The sequence below is a fragment of the Echiichthys vipera genome (assembly GCF_963691815.1).
Source record: "Echiichthys vipera genome assembly, chromosome: 5".
NCBI lineage: Eukaryota > Metazoa > Chordata > Actinopteri > Perciformes > Trachinidae > Echiichthys > Echiichthys vipera.
In genome coordinates this window covers 30,645,196-30,666,356 of record NC_139830.1, presented here as the reverse complement: position 1 = coordinate 30,666,356, position 21,161 = coordinate 30,645,196, and the positions used below count along the sequence as shown (strand labels likewise).

The following is a 21,161-nucleotide window of genomic DNA, read 5'->3' as shown; positions in this document are numbered from 1 at the left end:
GACATTAATAATTAACGTGTATTTCTCCCAGTTTAACGGCTTTAGCAGCAGATGGAGGCAGCACCAATAAGAAAACACTTTTCAAAATTATGTAATTTAAGGAACACCAATCTAAAAATTAATCTCACAAAGCTAACATTAGTATCAAGCTAACGCTGATAGTTTATGTAGTTGAGCTTAACACAGATTTTGCATTCTGTGATTCTTTTGTTTCGGCTTTGCCTGAAGTTATTAAAGCCAAACAATATGAGAAACAGTAATGAAACTGCAGCAGCAGACCAGGGTAAAGTTAGTTTGAAGTTGGATGTTTGGATAGAGTGGGTCTGTTGAATATACATCACCATAAATCTGCAGAAGCAGACAGTGTGGGCTTTTTAAAAATTCATTAACCATAGGAAAAAATAATTAAAGACACAGCCTGCTTCTCCCTGCTCCCCCTAAACCAGCTCTTCACACATCTTCACCCCTCCCACTGATACACTGAGTTACCCACAGGATGACCGTGTGTGTGTGTGTTTGTGTTTGTGTGTGTGAGAAAGTGGAGGACAACATCACACAAACCAGTTTTCGGATGATAAATCAGTTTCCCAGCTTCAAAAGCTTCTGAACCAGGTGACTCCAAGACTGTCTCTCTAAAGTTGCACAGATCCAGGCCTGAAGTCTCATTTTAACTGATGTCAGTGTAACTTTTATTGTCAGTGAGCTAGGCATACTGTATAATGTTAAATGTAATTTAATGGAAAAAATAATATATGGTTTGGGATACCTACTGTCAGATTTATTGCTGGTATGAGATACATATGTCCAAATTTGAGTAAACGACAATTCATCATGACGTCACAACAAAAATATACGTTCTTCCGGCTGGCAAAAGCCACCACTAAACAAGCCCTTCCGTGTCATTTAACCAGAGTAAATGGCTTGAATTACTGGGTGATCTGCACCGAAGTAGAAGTATAATTAATATACGCACTTCTAAGAATCTAAAAGTGAAATTTCATGCTTGTACATGGCCATCTACATGTCAAATCAGAAAATAAAAGTTACTTTGATGAGAGCAATCAGAACGCTTGGATGATGCCCAGCCTGAGCGGTTAAGGTGGTGGATTACATTCAAAATGGAAATGAAGAAGACTTTATGGTATATTTTGGAGCTGTTAAAGCATGTCATCTTATTGTGAAGGACTGAAGTTTGGTCCCAGATGTTTTGACAGCATTGGTGTTAATGTGGACAATCAGCAGCTCCCAGTGTTTACAGCGAGGAGATCGGGGTGTCCGACTAGAGAGGAGCACATGGCTAATTCACCGATGTTATCGTCCTTTTGACGACTCTGGTTAACACGAAGATAAATTAGGCCGTTAAAACGATATTTGGTTACAATGATAAGAAGTTAGACTTTAGTTTAACACCATTAAATTAACTCTAAACATTACACCATCATTTAGTGTATATTTGTAGATTAAACAAGTTTGGTATAATTTAGTCAAAAACTGTTCAACTGGAGACACAGATCTGTTCTCTGTGAGAAAATGTCTCCACAGACACGATGATGGAGGTTCGTTCCCAGTCTGCCCCGTTAGAAGAGGTTCCTCCTCCACCAGGCAGTCTTATGGTCTTCTCTGTAGCACTCATACACTATAACCTCCTCACCCACAGGTTATTTTTCTGAAGGAAATCTATAAAACTCTAAACCTTTTGCTGTATACCAGGCGGCTCCACCCCAAACACAACACGTTTTAATTTTTAACTGTGTAACTCTGTTTACAGAAGCAGCTGGTCAGTGGAAGCTGCTCTTAGTTGCCCTTATCTCCTTGTCAGTCTACTTGGCTGTCTTTTTTTCAGGACCTCAGCTGAAGAATTAGAAATGGGGTAGTTGTGTAACGGATGTGTTGAAATCCGGCCATGAGCAGATTGTCAGGCTTTATCCCTCCCATTGCTCCTCTTCTGCTATCTGCGTTTGACCGTTGTCAAAAACCCTTTCGCTCAGTGGCGGAAAGCTCCAATGCTCCATTCCACAGGGACTTTTGCTATGGAGATAGGCCAAAGACCATTCCTCTGAACACGATGGCAAAATTGCCATGACACAGAGGTGGATTAAAATGGGTAAAGTATCTCTTAAATTTGTCAGAAGAAGATGGATCTTAGGCCAGAACAAACACAGACTTCACCATTGTATTGCCTTATGCCTTTCCAATGACAACATAACACTAAAATATAGTCAAGTTTTAGCCAGATCAAACAATAGACTCTGAAAAGGACCATTATGTTTTAGGGTTGTGGGTAAAAGACAAACACTGTAAAAACTGTAGCCTATTAAAAGATAGTGTTGCTGCTAATAGGCCTCACTTAAGTCTTTACATGTCCATTTGTACATAACATGCCTCTGAACATAATTTGAACATGGGACAACAATGTAGTTCTATACAAACTTTATTTCCAGGAGACATTGTTGTGAATAGCTGGTTCTTGTCACACCGCAGTGAGAGGTGTCCTGTCTTGGGTTTTTTGTCTTGTGAAATTCATGTTTTATTTTGAAAAGAAATCTTCCTCTCGTTTCAGGTCACTTGCCCTTCTTCCTGTGTCACCATGTCTGCTGTGTTCCCTGATTACCCTGACTGTGTCCACCTGTGTCGCCCTCTCTCATGTGTATATAGTCCTCGTCTTCCTGTCTTGTTGTCAGAGTATATCATCTCGTACCTCCAGCCAATAGCACAGCCTTGTCAGGTCGCTAAGTATTGCCTCGCTTGTATTTCTGTTTTCTCGAACACCTCTGTAGAAGAGCGATTTTTGGTCAGCTTGGGAAGCTAGTTTAATTTCATAGTGCCTTTGTTTTTCCTCCTCTTTGAGTATTTTTGAGTTGTAGTTTAATTAGCTCTGTGCAGCATAGTTTATGTTTGTAACCTTTTGTTTTTTCCTTCTTGTGAGTGACTTTCTTTCGTGAACTTTTAATAGATTATTATTCAGATCAGTGTAGCTTTGGCCTCTCGTCCTTTCCTCCCTCTGGAGCGATTTTCAGTTTATTTGTTTGGTGTTTCTTGCCACAATTGTTTTCTTTGTAAAGTTCTCGTCTGTGTAGACGCCTTTAGAGTTTAATAGCCTGTTGAGTTATCGCTCTGTCTAAAGAGGGTATTTGAGTGTCAAAAATAAAGCCTGCATTTATCATACCCTGACTGCATTTGAGTCCTGATTTTGCCAAGTGCTAACAGTTCTGAGGAAAGAGACATTTATGAAGGACTTTGATGGATTGATTGGATGGTGCTGTTGTACCACTGATATCTTATTTCTGCTGTGAATTTGGGCTGAGTGATATGAACACACTTTGGCACAAAAAAGTTGAAAGGTTGTTCCTACATGTTAGCTTTTCCAGTTGTATTGCTTTGTAAAATGACAACTACAGATAGTCTTTGTCCTCTCTTCTGCTGTGTCTTTGTAAAGTCCTCTGTTTTGGGGCAGAGGGCTGCACTGCTGAAGCCACAGATAAGGCCTTCAGATAAGGAGGGGGTGGAGATAACCATCCTGCCGCCTGTATTGCTCTGCAGCATCAGCTATCTGAACCCTTATCGGACCACACAGGCCTCCCTCCTTCAATCGCTGTCCTTCTGTTCAACTGTGGGGCACCTTTTCTCTTTTGCCTTTCCTCTCACTCCCTCATTTGACCCTGTTATTCTTTCTCACCTCCAAGTCTCTCCCTTCCACCATGAAATCACCAGAATGCCAGTGTAGATCCAGATCGACTCATCAGAGGGACAAAATGCCTGAAGGGGAAATGGGTCTAATTAAATTGATAGGGGAAATACATGTCTGTCTATGTGGTGTGTTTAGCTGGCAGGCGCGATTGTCAATTGTATGCACTTGTGTATATGTATCAGTGGGCAGTGTGTGGAGAATTACGGTGATAAGGGAAGAGATTTAGAATGGATTGCTGGGCAGAGTGAAAGCTATCTGTAATGAACAACAATGGATCTGACCTTGAGGGAAGCAAAGCAGGAATCATTGAGGAAATACACTTTGTGTGTGTGTGTGTACGTACATGCACGCACGCATGCACGCATCTAGAAGTGAATGCCAGAGAAGCAGGATTTTATATATTGCATAATATATGGGGGTGGGAATCTTTTGATTCAATTCCGATTTTTGGTGTCATGAATCGAAAATCAAAACTATTCACGATTCCAAATCGATTTTTGAACTAGTACATGCTTTAGGATCTACTCCAGTCCTAATTATGGCATGAAAACCTAAGATTTGACTTTATTTTTTGACAAGGTATCAACTGATTGCAATGATGTAAACACACAAAGGCAAATCTATGACCAAATATAATTCATCCATCCTTAACTTCCACAGTTCTTTAGTATATCTCAATTCTCAGTGACTTCGAAAATAAAAGTGCTATTGACATGTATACAATCATACACGTAGGCTAATAGCTGCCTTATGTCTCAGAAAACTGGTATTTTGCTTGTTTGTATTTTTATACAACATAATACAATTATAATATTTTAGTGTAAATCATATTTTGGAAGTCCTTTAATCCTGAAATTCCACAGTGAAAAGTTCTGTGAATATCATGCAATTCATCTTATTTCCATATTTATTTGGTATTTGGGCCTGATTGTGTAACACTTTATTCCAAAAACTGAAAACACACGTGGACACAACAAAAATATTTTCCACGCAATTTGATTAGTTGTTTTTCAGGTGGTGTATTCGTCTAAAGTTTATACTTCATCTCCTCTCTGAAGGTCAGAGTGTTATCCTGCAGAGTGAGAGAGAATGACAGTAAAGTGTTTACCTTCATGTCAGAGTTTTATACTGCAGAGTGAGACAGGATGACAGTAAAGTGTTTATCTTCATGTCAGAGTTTTATACTGCAGAGTGAGACAGAATGATAGTAAAGTGTTTACCTTCATGTCAGAGTTTTATACTGCAGAGTGAGAGAGAATGACAGTAAAGTGTTTATCTTCATGTCAGAGTTTTATACTGCAGAGTGAGACAGAATGATAGTAAAGTGTTTACCTTCATGTCAGAGTTTTATACTGCAGAGTGAGACAGAATGACAGTAAAGTGTTAACCTTCATGTCAGAGTTTTATACTGCAGAGTGAGACAGAATGACAGTAAAGTGTTTACCTTCATGTCAGAGTTTTATACTGCAGAGTGAGACAGAATGACAGTAAAGTGTTTACCTTCATGTCAGAGTTTTATACTGCAGAGTGAGACAGAATGACAGTAAAGTGTTTACCTTCATGTCAGAGTTTTATAAAGCAGAGTGAGACAGAATGACAGTAAAGTGTTTACCTTCATGTCAGAGTTTTATACTGCAGAGTGAGACAGAATGACAGTAAAGTGTTTACCTTCATGTCAGAGTTTTATACTGCAGAGTGAGACAGAATGACCGTCAGCTGCTCTGTGCCATTTCAATGCATTTACCATAAATGTCAGAACACTAAATATATAAGGCTGGCTGGTTTGACTACGTTGAAGTGAATGACGGCTCTCTCGTTCATAGTGTTGCCGTAATACTTGACTTTCATTTTGAAAACCTTGCATATTGAATGAGTCGTATCCAGCTCTGTCTTCCCTGGAGGTTGTGAAATCTTAGGTGCGCCAAAAGACTTATCTTCTTCGGTGACTGACTAGTCGGTAGCTTCCTGCAACAGAGTGTTACAAAAGCCACGATGTGCGCACAGTCAGAATGAAAAAGAGTTTTTAAAAATCGATTTTTCGAAAAGTTATGAATCGATTATGAATTTTTGAAGATAGGAATCAAAATGTTTACATGAATCCATTTTTTTTCTCCACCCCTAATAATTTATGATATAATGCAATAGTTCAATGTAAGTGGCTATCGAAAGAACTGAAAGAAGTTTGGAATACTTCTAAACGGACAAACACACATATCCAAACACACACAAATGGATACACAGTAGTAGTGGAATACCTTACCTCTATGTCGGTTGGTGGTTTTGTCAAACATTAGCATGGCATCCTCTACCTGAAAGAAAGAAAGAAAGACAGGAAAGAAGTGATATGACGATGTGCACACACAGGACCAAACAGAAACACTGCAGCACACAGAGGCAGCTTGTGAGGGGTGTTTGAACACATTCACCTATTTTTTCTTTGCAAGACAGCATACCTTTATCATTGACAGCTGCACATCAACACTCCAGAAAATCTGAATTTTTACCATATTCAATCTCCAGATCATGTAACCTGATGAGATCTGTTTTGTCCTGTGTGTGCTACTGAGTCTACAAACTATAGAGACCTTCTTTCCCCAGACTGACTGCTCAACTCATCAGCCATACTTCACCATACATATGTTACTCCTCTCATAAACCCATCTCTACATGTTGTAGAAGTTTCTAGATTGTTGTGCTGATTTTGCACATTTCACCTCTTCTTGCACTACTCTCCTCTCCACCATTTCAAGGATTTATTGCTGTTATTATAAAATACAGCATTGCACAATGAAATGTATCTGTAGCCTCCTCAACAAAGTATATAAAAGTAGCACTAAAGGAAGAATTAAAAAGGAAATCTGAGTACAGAAGATATGCACATACTTGCATATCGTCTGTGTGTATGTATATATGTCTAATACCAAGTTTAAGACTATGGCCTCTTCTTCCCTGAGTCCGTTTTTGAGGTTCCTGCTCGAAAATGACATGCTCAGAATAAATAGGGTATATCTCTGTAATTACAAGCTTTATGTGCATTATCTTGGTATTACAATAAAGGTTACACATGTGAGATGGCATCAGAAGTGTAAGCAGCACTATTAATGCAAGTGTGTCAGAGTAAATGCAGATGGAACAAAGCAAAAATGGAAGAATTTCTTCCCTCGCCAAAAAAAAATTGTCATTTTATATAAATATCCCTTTGAAAATAATGCCACAGTAGCCAAAAAACTCAATAAAGCCATGGAACAACATCTGGACATCACCTGTGAGAAGTTTGATGCTGCTGAAATAAAGCAGAGGAACAATTATAGAGGTCTTATTGAAGAAATATATAGGCGTCCTCAAGTTTGGCATATTTGGCACAATCTGGCACAATTTGGCACCATTAGTGCCATTTGAGATTTCTTAGGTACCACGTTGTAAAATTAATTTAATTTGATTTAAATGTCATTTTGGATCTAAGAGAAAACAGTTTTTGAAAAAAAAATAAAAAATAATAAATAGGACCCCCCCCCCTACACACACACACATAAACCCTACAAAAGAACTACATTTGTCTCCAAAAGGGTCAGATTACTGTATTCACTATAATACAACAATAACTGTAATGATATAATAATAGTAGGGACATAGTAATTAAAATAGTAACAATAATGATGGAAATCAGCAACAGCAACAACAACAATGTGCCACTACAAAGTGCAATAGCAAAGTGCTGGCCAAAATATTCTGCAAACAACTATTTACAAGACACAGATCCTTGGCTTGCACAGCCACAGGAAGATAAAGTGCATAAAAGCAGCAGAACAGCGAGTGTCAGTCCGTGTATTAACGCCAGCCTCAGTCCGTCACCGTGCGTCACAGCGCTAACGTCGCTAGCGCGCTAGCGCCGTTAGCGCGACAGAGTCCCTTTGCCCTTACGCGGGGCTATATCTTCCGTCCACATTGGTCAATCTTGAAGCATGACACCTCGTTGGAATCGTAAGAACCAATAGAATCAAGTTGTGGGCGTTTTTTTCACTTAAACCACACGACTAGCGAATCACAAAGGGATAAGGACGAGCTACACTACATGACGGACAGGCGCTATGACCCAATCAGAGCCTTTGAAAAGCGGGCTTAGCAGGTCAAAGAAGGCGGAAAGACCTCCAAAGCATGCTGGGAGATGTTGTCCTTCCATTTCAGCGGTTTTTCTTTCTGTGGATTAAACTTTTCACTGTGATACAACAAAGGTAAGACAGCATTTCTGGTTTTGGTTTTCAAATGCGCTTGTTGTTTTCTGTCATATTTGGCTGCTGGATCAGTGAAACTTGGTCGTAGAGTGATAAAAATAGTATTTTTGGAGCGTGTGGAGACTCTGCTTTGGAGTGGATGCAGTGAAATCTTGCTGATATCAGAGCAGCCACTGTGCCAGCTTTATTTGTCTGTGTTGCTCTTATTTCTGTTTTTTCGCCTCATATTGTTTGATTGCTCGCTGTTGTAACTGTGTTTGTTGGTCATACAAATGGTTTATATGAGCGTGTAGAAGAGATTCTTAGCTTTCTGTGGGTATGCAGCATGTGTGTCTGTATGCAAGCTACATGTTGCTGCAGAGGGGGATGTTGTTATACTATCTGATTGCCCCCGCCGACGGGGTCTCAGGGAAGAAGAGGTTAATCCATATACTGTATAAAAAATGGATGTAGCATACTCGTTCGGGGTCCGTTCTCTCAACTTGATCCAGTCGTCCTCGCCTATGGGAGTCGCCATCTTGTCAGACTTTGACTCAGCCTCATTTCCTCTTACCAAAAAAGGGCATTGATGTGACATTCGGGGGAGGGAGATATGTCCATCTGCCTGACTTATACCTTCGAGGAGAAGTGAGGGTCAGAGGCTAGCTGTCACTCAGTAGGTCACGCCCTGAATTATTCATAAACTTTAATCTCCAATAAAATAAAAACTAGCCTAGTACAAAATAATTCACCCCCCTCAGTTTTGTCATGGAGATATGACCTAAACATACAGACTAGAATGTTTTTTGTAAACAGGCCTTATATAAATTGAATTATGCTGTGAAAATGGCCTGTTTAACATGGGGGTCAATGAGAAACTGCTCTATTATGCAAACTACTCCTACTGGACACATGGAGAACTGCAATTTTTGGCAAGTCTCTGTGGTGGGGACTTGGATTACATACATAACTGAATTCAGCCTTAAACACATTTATAGAATGGTTGATGCTTTGATGTTTTGATGCCCCCACAGTCACATGCTCCTCTTCTATCGTTGTCTTAGATTTAATTAGTCTAAGGCTGCATAATCTGACTGTGAGGGGCTTAGTACCTATTTTCTGTATATGTAATGTTCCAGTTTGTGATAGACAAACATGTATTGTGCTTCTGAAGGCATGGAAGCACTGATATGTGTTGGTTGTGGCCTGGGAAATGTTTGCTGAGAAACAGCTCATATTCCCACTGACAGATGCCAAATTTGTCTGTGTACATAGGTAGAACAACAGAGCTTTGTTACTTGGAGGCTGAATTAAAAAAGTAGAAAAGTGATGAGAGACGTGAGGCCACAGACGTTGTGCTGTTCCAGCTCTCAGACAGAGGAGAGTAAATTAAAATAAAGATAAGCCTGTGAATGTTCTCATTCGTCCAGGTCATCGTTATCTTCACAGCAATTTCAGTCAAAAACAACTGGACTGGTTGTTTGTCTAGGAAGACGTTTCACCTCTCATCCAAGAGGCTTCATCAGTTCATGTACGCATCTGACCAGGCTGGGACTGGTCCAACTAACTGGTGTGGAGATCCAGGTATTTAACCTCTCACAAGGCCGATGATGTCACTGAAACCCTTTGTGCTCCAAGTGCCCACGCCCATCTTTAGAGTGACAGTCGGTGGTGGGCAGTTGGTTTCGACGTCGTTAGTGCTCTATTGAGTCTGAACGACAGTCGTTGGGGTCACCCGGGCCATGTGTGAACGATGACCTGGACGAATGAGAACATTCACAGGCTTATTGCACAAGAATTTGGGTCGGAAACCCTGAAAACGGTGCGGGAACATGAAAGGTTGGCTCGGAAAATTGCAGATTACAGAAACCACCTACGGTTCAGTCTGAGATGCAAACAACAAAGGCTTACACCAACTAGCCTATGTTTGAATTCCACTATGAGAGGGCATAGACTGGAGAAAATCATAGAAAAGGCTCAAAACCAACTCCTCGGTGAGCGAATAAGGCAGGTCAATTTCACCATTGAAGGGCTTAAAGAGAAAGCGGACCTCTCACTCCAGAAACTCACATCAATCCTACCTGTCTCTATCATGGAAAGAGTTGTGGATTTCACCCAGAAAGCCCAACTATCTCAGCACAACAAGAGCAAAGAGAGACAAACCAAGAAATTTCACAATTTGCAATCCCGGGACACTGGCAAAAACACAGAAATACTCACTTGGAGGCAAAAAAATGACTTTCCAGCAAAGGAAGAAACACAAAACCGATGGGTTAAGAATTTGTCGGACAGAGATCTTTCCCACCCAGAGAAGGAGGTCTTAGCCAAGGGCTTGAACTTTGCCATGACACCAAAAGAGGTACCCGTTGTGGAGTTGATTACGGCTACGGAATCAGCTATAAAGAAAAACAACCTTAATGGAACTGAGGCTGAACAGCTAAGGTTGAAAGTGTCAGCAGCGTTGTCCCAGGCTAAGGTCCCCCCATCCAACCTCACCATTGAGGAGAGAAAAGCAGTAACGGCACTGAGCAAAGACCACAGCATCACTATCCTTCCAGCAGACAAGGGTAGATGCACAGTTGTTCTCAATACAACTGATTATCAGGCAAAGAACTCTGCATTACTCAGTGACTCTAACACTTATGAAACTCTGAAACGAGACCCTACCAGCGGTTACAAAAAGAAGGTGATAGAATGTCTACAGCAACTACAAAAAGAAGGAGTCATTAGCAAACCACAGTATTACAGGCTTTACCCCCAGGACTCAACCCCCTGCTTATATGGACTCCCAAAAATCCATAAAGAAGGGGCCCCGCTCAGGCCCATTGTCAGCAGCATAAACTCGGTCACTTATAACATTGCCAAGCATGTTGCCAATATTCTGGCACCACTGGTGGGAAACACCCCACGCCACATCCAAAACTCCATGGACTTTGTGAACAAAGTCCGAGACCTAAAAATGGATCCAGATGAAACCATGGTGTCCTACGATGTGACTTCCTTGTTCACCTGTATTCCAACCATGGAGGCCTTGGCCACGGTAAGAGAGCGGCTCACACAGGACATTTCCTTACAAAACCGAACAAATCTCAAACCAGACCACATTTGCCAACTTCTGGATTTGTGCCTGAATACCACATATTTCCAGTTTAATGGCATTTTTTACAGACAGAAACACGGCTGTGCCATGGGTTCACCAGTATCCCCTATTGTGGCAAATCTGTACATGGAGGAGGTAGAGGGCAAGGCGTTGAACTCCTTTAAAGGAGTAACCCCAAGCCATTGGTTCAGATATGTGGACGACACATGGGTTAAGATCAAATCCAAAGAGGTGCAAACTTTTACTGAACATATCAACTCAGTGGACAGAAACATCAAGTTCACCAGAGAGGAAGTTAAAGACAACAGCTTGCCCTTCTTGGACTGTGACGTCCATATGGAGAATGACAGGAGCCTCCACATAGGGGTATACAGAAAACCCACTCACACGGATCAATATCTACTTTTCGACTCTCACCACCCTTTGGAACACAAGCTCGGCGTTATCAGAACACTGCAGCACAGAGCTGATAACGTACCCACTAGCTCACAGGCTCAAGGGGAAGAACGCAAGCACCTGAGAGGCGCCCTCACAACTTGTGGCTACCCCAGCTGGACCTTTGTTAAAACGGCAGCTGCCTCCAGAAAGAAAACCAAAGTGGTTGAGAAAGAAAAAGATAACAGGAGAAACAACATAGTCATCCCGTATGTGGCTGGGGTATCGGAGAAACTCAGGAGGATTTTCAACAAACACTGCATCCCTGTGTATTTCAAACCCGGTAACACACTCAGACAGAGACTAGTACATCCGAAGGACAGAACACCACACCACCACAAAAGCAACCTGGTTTATGCTGTCCAATGCAACGAGGAATGCAAAGATCTTTACATTGGAGAAACAAAACAACCACTGCATAAACGCATGGCCCAACACAGGAGAGCTGACTCCTCAGGCCTGGACTCGGCTGTCCACTTACACCTCAAGGATAAAGCCCACTCCTTTGATGACAGCAATGTCCAAATCTTGGACAGAGAGGACAGATGGTTTGAAAGAGGAGTAAAAGAAGCCATCTATGTAAAAGTGGAGAAACCATCGCTAAACAGAGGAGGGGGTCTGAGACACCACTTATCTCCAATTTACAATGCCGCCCTTTCATCCCTCCCCAGGAGATTCAACAATCTAACCTCAAAGGACAACTGTTCACACATGGCCCGGGTGACCCCAACGACTGTCGTTCAGACTCAATAGAGCACTAACGACGTCGAAACCAACTGCCCACCACCGACTGTCACTCTAACGATGGGCGTGGGCACTTGGAGCACAAAGGGTTTCAGTGACATCATCGGCCTTGTGAGAGGTTAAATACCTGGATCTCCACACCAGTTAGTTGGACCAGTCCCAGCCTGGTCAGATGCGTACATGAACTGATGAAGCCTCTTGGATGAGAGGTGAAACGTCTTCCTAGACAAACAACCAGTCCAGTTGTTTTTGACTGAAATTGCTTTGAGGATAAAATAAAGATGTTGAGCGATGCAGGGCGAGGAATGACTTATTCACACAGATACATCGCATTGACTTTGCTTCTCTCCTGTCTGCCTCTTTTTGTTTACGTTATTTGAGCGATGTTTCATCTCATTTGATAACCAAAAGGCTCAAATTTCATGGATGGCCTTTCTCAAGAGGGAGAGGCAGAAAGTGCTTTTGCACTTACATGTTGCCAATCTCTCTGGGTAAAAAAAGAAGAAAAAAGCCAAATGCATAAAGCGGTAAAGTCAGAGAGTTCCTGTGAGCTATAAGGTATTACTGTACATGGATTTACCTCTCTGAAAAGCTGCTGAATTTCAGTGGTAACCGGCTGCCACTAGCAGGGGTTATTAGCCAATATCTGTAAATATGAAATGAAGAGATAAGAGTTCAAAGCAGACAAGGAGAAACTGACTGAGCCATTGACAAACAGCCAATCTAAACTTCCTATGCCTTTACTGCTTACCGCTTTATTCCAAGCCTACTCTGCAGAGCTGCACAGAAACTTTTTTAAATGCCACCTTTATTTCAACCAAGATGGGCTGCGATGATAAGATTTCCCTTTCAAAAAAGGTCCTGGGTATCACCTAGTGGAAAAAAAATAGTCCAAAGCTTCTCCATCAGCAGCAAACCCCTCAGTTGTTGGTTTTTTCACCCACTCCCTAAAGTCCCAAATATTTGATTGAGCTCAAATGTTTTCACACATACAATGTATAAGGTGCTAATCAGGCGTGTCACTAGCTTGTAAAAACATCCGGGGCTGTAGCCCAGAAGTCAGAGTCCTTTCAAAATGGGGTTCGGGCGTAGCTCCCCCGAGAAATGTTTGAAATTGGGCTGATAAGTCAAGTCAAGTCAAGTCACTTTTATTTATATAGCACATTTAAATACAACAGGAGTTGACCCAAAGCGCTTTACATTAGAAGAAATCAGGTTTGGGCAGGACAGTAGATAAAAGGAGCCCAAGAATACACAGGTCTTGACAAAACAATGCATAAAATAAGTAAAAAGAAAACAATATTACGATCAGCAATCAACATAGAATAAACACAGGTGAAATAGAATCAAGCAAGAAAATAAAAGAAGTAAAAAAGTAAGAAGAAGGTTAATAGCAATAGACTAAGAGAAATAAAATATATAAAAATAAATCAAAATAGAAAATATAAATAATAAATAAAAAGGCAGTGGGGAATAAGGGAGGGTGTTAAGGGTTGTTAAAGGCAAGAGTGAAAAGGTATGTCTTTAAATTAGACTTAAAGCTGGCAAGGGTGGTAGAGGACTTAATATGGATTGGAAGGGGATTCCACAGGTTTGGGCCAACAACAGAGAATGCCCGGTCAACTTTTGTTTTGAGACGTGTACGGGGCACAGATAAGAGCTGTTTTGTAGATGACTGGGTCGACCTGGGGGTGGAGTGTGGGGAGAGCATTTCTACAATATAAGGGGGGGCTAAGCCATTAAGAGCTTTAAAAACAAAGAATAAAATCTTAAAATCAATTCTGAATTTGACAGGGAGCCAGTGCAACTGAGCCAGGACTGGTGTGATGTGCTCTCTCTTTTTAGTGCCGGTGAGCAATCTGGCAGCTGCATTCTGGACCATCTGTAGTTTGTGGATATTGGTTTGAGTAAGACCTGTGTATAAAATATTGCAGTAATCAAGTCTAGATGTAATAAAAGCATGTATAAGAATTTCAAGATCATTCTGGGTTAAAAGGGATTTAAGATTTGATATTACTCTAAGTTGATAAAAGCCACTTCTAACCACACTATTGATTTGTTTATTAAAATTCAGAGAGCTATCGAGCATGACACCAAGATTCCTGACCACAGCGTTCACGTTATTGGAGAGGGGACCAAGAGCACTGCTGAGGCTGGTGACAGAGGGAGGGGGACCAACTATAATGACTTCTGTTTTGCTATTGTTGAGTTGTAAGAAATTGCATGCCATCCAAGATTTGATATCATTGAGGCAACTATAGAGTTTGTTTAATGAGCATGTGGTCTGAGGGGCAATTGGGAGCAGTGGTACTGGATGCCATATTTGTGAAAGATGGAACTGAGGGGCAGCATGTAGAGAGAGAAGAGGAGGGGGCCGAGGATTGAACCTTGGGGGACCCCATATTTCATGGTGGCAGAGGAAGAGGAGTGATGACCCAGTTTAACTGAAAAAGTCCTGTCATTTAGGTAAGAGGTGAACCAGGTTAAAACAGTGCCCTCCAGCCCAACCCTATGTTCCAGCCTCTGCAGAAGGATGCCATGATCAATAGTGTCAAATGCAGCACTAAGATCTAATACAACTAGAATGGCGCAGGAACCAGAGTCAGTGCAAAGCAAGATGTCGTTGTATACTTTTAATAAGGCAGATTCAGTACTGTGGATAGTTCTAAAACCAGATTGGAATTTATCTAATAAATTAAAACTGTTTAAATATGTTGTAAGTTGCTGGAAAACCACTTTCTCTAAAATTTTGGAGATAAAAGGTAGTTTTGAGATAGGTCTGTAATTTTTTTAATCGCTTGAGTCAAGGGAAGGTTTTTTTATGAGAGGTTGCACAGTAGCATGCTTGAAAGTGGAGGGGACAACACCAGTGACTAGTGAGCTGTTTACTATAGCCACAATGAAAGGGCAGATAATGGAAAAGATATCTCGAAAGAGCTGAGAGGGAATGACGTCTGAGGGGCAGTGAGTGGGTTTCAAGTGCTGAAGATGGCAGCTGGTGGGAGGTTGAGGGTCTGCAGGGTCAAGAGGAGAACTAAGTATATTGGCTCTGATTGAGTCAATTTTTTGAATAAAAAAAGTTAAAAAGTTTTCCCAAGCTTCAGTGGAGCTGTCAATAGTGTGGGTAGCAGGGTTTAAAATTAAGTTAATAGTTTTAAAAAGCACTTTGGGTCTATGAGCTTGTTTATTAATTATCTCAGCATAGTTATCAGTTTTTGACTTTTTAACAGCAAGCTGATAGCGGTTTAGGCTATCGCGCAGAAGATCGTAGGAGATTTGGAGCTTGTCCTTCTTCCATTTGCGTTCAGCTTGTCTGCAGACACGCGGGAGAGCACGGGTGGTGTCATTTAGCCAGGGTGAAACTACCTTGGCTTTTCTCCGTTTCAGAGGAGCAACCTGATTCAAAGTATCCATACAGGCTGAGTTAAAGAGAGAGGCCAAGTCATCAGCGTTTGAGCAGGTGGGAAACGAGACAGAAAGATTTGACTGGTGGGCTAGCCTAAAATGGTCAGAGAATTTTGACGCAGTAGCAGGGTTTAAGATCCGTGAGAGAGGGGGCCGCTGAGTGGGGGAGGGGGCAGGGCGAGCAAGAGTGCATTCAAACTCAATCAGGTGATGATCTGATACAGCAATATCAGAGATGGAGAGATTGGCCACATCAAAACCGGAGGAGATAACAAGGTCTAAGGTATGGCCCTTCTGATGGGTAGGGCCAGACACTGACTGTGTTAGATTAAAAGATTCTAAAACATTGATGAACTCATTGACCATTGGTTTAGTTGGACAACATATGTGGATGATAAAATCACCAACAATCAACAGTTTTTCTGATCGGGAGGCCATAGAGGAGAGAAGATCAGTAAACTTGTTAATAAATAGACTAGTAGTTTTAGGGGGTCTGTATACCAGAGCACATAATATAGGCAGGTGAACATTAAGCAGTAGTAATTGCACTTCAAATGAGGAATAGGCAGTTGAAGGCAGAAAACGACATTTAAAAGAGTTATTATTGAATATTGTGGCTAGTCCACCTCCACGACCGGAGTGGGAGACCGGAGTGGGAGACTGGGAGTATTCAAGAAACCACAGTGGGGAGGACATAGCTCTCCAAGTGGAGTTAGATCATTAGCATTGAGCCATCTTTCTGTTATGAAAAGTACATCCAGTGACCTTGTGGTAAAAACGTCATTTAGGATAGATGTCTTATTGACTAGTGACCGGGCATTAAACAGGGCAAATTTAATAGGTGCGAGTAGCTCGGACGACGGAGACGACGTAAGACCCTCGTACTTCAGTGGACGGAGAAGGGTTGTGTTCGCTCCACGCGTCGGACGAGACTTGGCAGTCGGGGGTCGAGGGGACCAAAGCACCGGGATGAGCGTAGATGTAGCAGACGCAGGCAGTGGGGTCGGGAACAGTTGATGAAGATTCTGGGGCACAGGCTTATCATGCCATCGACGCCTAGTCGACGAGCGGGGGGGGGGGGGCTGTGCCGAGATGATGGTGGGAATGACATCAGGGGATGGAGTCGTGGAGAGGACTTTGCGGCGTGAGCTACGATGCAGGTAGCGCGGTCGCTGACGAGCGATGCCAAGGCTAGAGCAAAGTTTGTAAATTCCATCAGGGAGTCGCAGCGACGGCGAGTTCAACTGTAATAGTTTAGATGCAGGTAACTCCATAATCGAAGGCGACGGGGTGAAGACGCCGTAGAAGTAAATAATCCACAGTGACCGTAGAAGGACTAGAATGTACAGTACGGGACGCATAATCAATCCTCCATGGACAACAAGGCTAGCCAGAAAAACACACAGCCAAGTTTGAAACTCGCTAGCCAACTGCTTACGAACGTACGGTGATAGCCTACGCTAGTGATGGCAGGTCAAGGCCAACCAACCCTAGCGAGATGCAACCGAGCGTAAACAGTGAGGAAGGGGAGACTTACACACAGACACGCCGGAGAGAAATGACGATCACGGCAGAGAGGGCTCGAGTGAGGCTGGTGAAACGCTGGGAGTCCAGGTGAGTGAGGTCAATCCAAAGCAGGTTTAGTCCAGATCCAAAGCAGGTTAGGTCCAGATTGTTTGTTAGAAACGTCAAAAAAAGTCACTTAAGTGAAAAAAATGATAGGACTTCTACAGGCTTAACGTAGCGAATTGCCTGGAATCCAGAGAGATAACAACAAACAGCCGTCTCCGATGAACAGCAGCAGCTAGTTGCGCCAGCGTACGTCAACCGGAAGCAGGTGAAGTCAAAAGAGGAATAAAAAGATAAACATGCAATTGTGATGTAGTTTGGGAATTAAAGGAAAGACCTGGGGCCTCATGTACTAAGAATTGCGTGGCTTTCTTACTAAAACATGGCGTACGCTAGAATCCAGAAACTGGCGTAAGCACAAAAAAATTCAGATGTATCAATGTGTGCGTACGCATGGATCCAAGCACTTTTCCTTTGTACATCCCAATCAACGTGGAATTGAGCGCACATGCAGAAGTGCTAAACTCCTCCCTGTCCACGCCCCCATTTAAATATGCAAATCAATGTAAATAGGGCCTGCACCGGGGATTCCCTCTCTGCACTATCAGATTTAAACGATGAGTAAAGGTAAGAAGCGCAACTTCAACGAGTCTAAGCTCGAAATTTTATTAAATGAAGTGGAGACCGAAGAGCGGTTTTATTTGGTAGCCTCTTTACAGGGATAAACACAAAGAAAAAGACATTTCTGGGGAGTGTGTGTGTGAGGCAGTGAACGCTGTTGGGTCGGAGCAGCGCACAACCACTGAAATAAAAAAAAAAATGGTCCGACGTGAAGCGGAGGATTTCGGCCCACCGCCGAAGTATCACCGCAACGGGCGGGGTGACAGGAGGGGAGGAACTGACCCCCTTTGACCAGAGAGTGGCGGCTATTGTGGAGGGAACAGCTCTAAGCGGAGTTGTGGGGGGCCATGAAGGCGACACAGATCATCCTCAAGGTAAATGTGTTAAACTCAGAAATGTCATTATACTAGGCTGCTCACATTACACATGCTCGTGCGTTAAGTTGCCAGAATATAAACACATTGACTCATGTTTAATTACTTCATTTTTTTTTATTATTATTTCTCAATAGACGATGAGACAGGAGAGGGCTCCTCCCTCTGCACCGTGCGCCCTGGCGTCTCCACCGGCACCTCCAGCACCACGCGCCCCGGCGACCCCACGCCAGCTGACGTCCGCCCGACTGGCCGTGTCCTTTCACAAGCTGTGCTGGAATCACAGGAGGAAATATTGAGAGCCATCCGTGGCGTCAGTGATCTTCTAGATCAAATTGTCAATGCACTGGGAGATATTTATCATGCAATAAATGCACGTACAAAGTAAATCGTGTCCTTGCCTCTTTACATCATTGAAATCAGACGCTGACGGGCCCGTATCGCTTTGCGGGGTGGGTCGAGGTTGACGGGTCCGGCATCCGGTTCCTCCGGTGGGGGGGGGGGGGGGGGTATGCCATGGCGGTGTGCCAAGTTGTGCAGGACACCATAGGCCAGCACGATGCGGCACACCTTCTCAGGTGTGTACAGCAGCACCCCGCCCGACCTGTCTAGACAGCGCCAGCGCCCCTTCAATAGGCCAATTGCCCTCTCCACCACTGCCCGAGTTCGGGAATGGCGGTCGTTGTATCTCCCCTCTTGGTCGGTGCCGGGGTTAGTGAGAGGGGTCAACAGCCACGTTCTCAGGGGGTAACTATATATATATATATATATATATAAATCACACTACTGTTCGCGGGAAAACAAACAGGACAAAATAACTGCATTACAAGGATTGACAAGACTGATCACACTTATATTAATGACTGCAGAGGTTCCAACTTTACGCACGCGTTTATTGAGACGAATAATGAACACAAGGAGACATTCTTTTTTCACCAGGGAAAAAAACAAATACACATATTTGAATGTGCGTGTCCAAACGGGCATTGTGCTGGTTTAAATTCGGGGCGCATTAAACGGATAAATGATTTACTCACCGAGAAGCCACCCATCGCGCACCGTGCCAGCCTCCAACCTGTTACCTACCATGCTATTGTTTAGATTGAACGAGTCATGCGTTGCCAGAAATCCCAGAGTGGTCAGCACCTGTGTGGGAATGGACAACCCCTGGCTCCTGGGCTTGTGTCGTTCTAAGTCTGGCCGCGGCTCCGCGCACAGCTCCAGTAACACTGGCCTCGGCAACCCGAAACGACTCATGAGCCAGTTGTCGTCATTTGCAAACAGATCTTCCCGCTCTCTAAACACCCTCTCACGGCTGACATAACCATTTGCGATGTCTTCTAACAAGGCCAAGGCTGCCATTGTTAATTCCATTTTTTATTAAATTGCGCATGCTTTTATATCCTTCTCCTTATTTTATATCCTTACGATTGCAAACACGTGTGTGTTAATTGTCCATTAATGTGTCGCTGATGCGCACATTACACTGAGGATGAATTGTTTTCACATAACTAACAGTTTCCCAGCATCACCTCTAAGTGTCGCCAACGAAACAATAGCTGTAGAAACGTGCGTACGCCAGCCATGAAGTTTGCGTGGCGCACCGCACATTTCCACGGTCATTTCACTTTTGATACATCCGAACGTTGGCGTGGAAAATGGCGTACGCCACGTTTTTGTGCGTACGCAACATTGATACATGAGGCCCCTGGTCATGTGTGACCACCGTTGGGGCAGGTCTAATGAGGAAGTTAATGTTTAGGTCAGCACAGACACCAGCAGCCAGAATGAGACATTAGAACAGCCTACAGCCCCCGAAACACTGACATGCACCGACCCAATGTCAAGTGGACCGGGTTGAATCCACTGCAGGTCTCCTGAAACTGTGCAATCTAGAAGACATCACTGCTCCAACGGACGTTTTCTCTCCTGACCGGTGTTTGGGATTAACCAGTGACCCGTAAACTGGACACTTTCAGGTGAAAGCGTCCGTGGTTGCCATAGTGACAGCAGATGCGTAGCTGTCCTCTGTTTCTTTTTCATGACCCTTTTAAACATAATGTCACCTACCTAATCAGTCTTTATACTTTTGTTTGAGTAAATGTGTCAGTGGCGTTATATGTTGCTTGTTGTATCATTAATCAGGAGGAGAGCTAGTTGTTCCTCCTAATAATGTCTGTCTAATTAATTTTTTTAAACAAATCTATTTGTCTTTGAAACCTGCCTTTGTAAACACCTGTGCATAGAATTTTTATTCACCACTTAAAAAAACAAAACTTTTTTAGGAGATTCATAGTCAGGGCGTTGTAGGAAAATAAATGAAAGTTAATAGATTAACTTGGTGCTCCACCAGTCACAAACCTGTCACCCTGGTGGAGTAAATTTCCAAAGGTCTCCTTTGTATACAGTCTATGAGTATCTCTCTTAAAAACATAATCCTTTTTTCACCATCTGCAACTGCAGAGACACTCAGCTAAAGGTCTCCAGTTAACAGAATCACTCGTTAAACCCAAACACCGGCAAGTCAGCCTGCTTTAAGTTTGATTCTGAAGTTATCAAGTCAGTCTGCTTTAAGTTTGATTCTGAAGTTATCACTTGTCAGTGTGGACGCGTCAGAATTTTGCGGTTTTCACTGCTACAATGTTGCATCTGTGGCTGCTGGTAATGCAACCACATAAAAGTCTACTATACTAGGCTATTTTCATCATCATTATGTTTTTTTGATGATGGCAGAGAGGTCTGGGGCTATTTCCAAGAGATCAGAGGCTATAGCCCCGAATGCCCAGGTCTATGTTCCCCAGCCGCATAAGCCTATGCCTCTGCTGATATAATTTTTTTTATGTAACATTTTGTTACATAGGCCTATTTGGCGGGGAATCTGTCACTGATTGTAGAAAAAAAAAACAGACCAGGGAACATCGGACCCTTTTTTTAAAAAAGGTCCAATGTTCCCCGATCATATACAAAGCGGGGAACATAGGTACTGAAGAATTAATAATCAATGAGTGAAGTAT

At 42.7% G+C, this 21,161-nt stretch overlaps 1 protein-coding gene across 6 annotated transcripts in view; it reads right to left on the bottom strand.

Annotated features, from left to right (window-relative positions):
• LOC310947614 (RNA-binding protein Musashi homolog 2-like) overlaps positions 1–21,161 on the bottom strand; it is a gene marked incomplete at both ends in the record, with an annotated part of 337,457 nt that overhangs the window by 129,580 nt on the left and 186,716 nt on the right. For all 6 annotated transcript variants that reach the window (XM_083914481.1, XM_083914482.1, XM_083914483.1 and 3 more), the window contains one exon: positions 5,949–5,997. In XM_083914481.1, the coding sequence (XP_083770607.1) occupies positions 5,949–5,997 (49 nt within the window). The remainder of the gene's footprint in view (positions 1–5,948; positions 5,998–21,161) is intronic.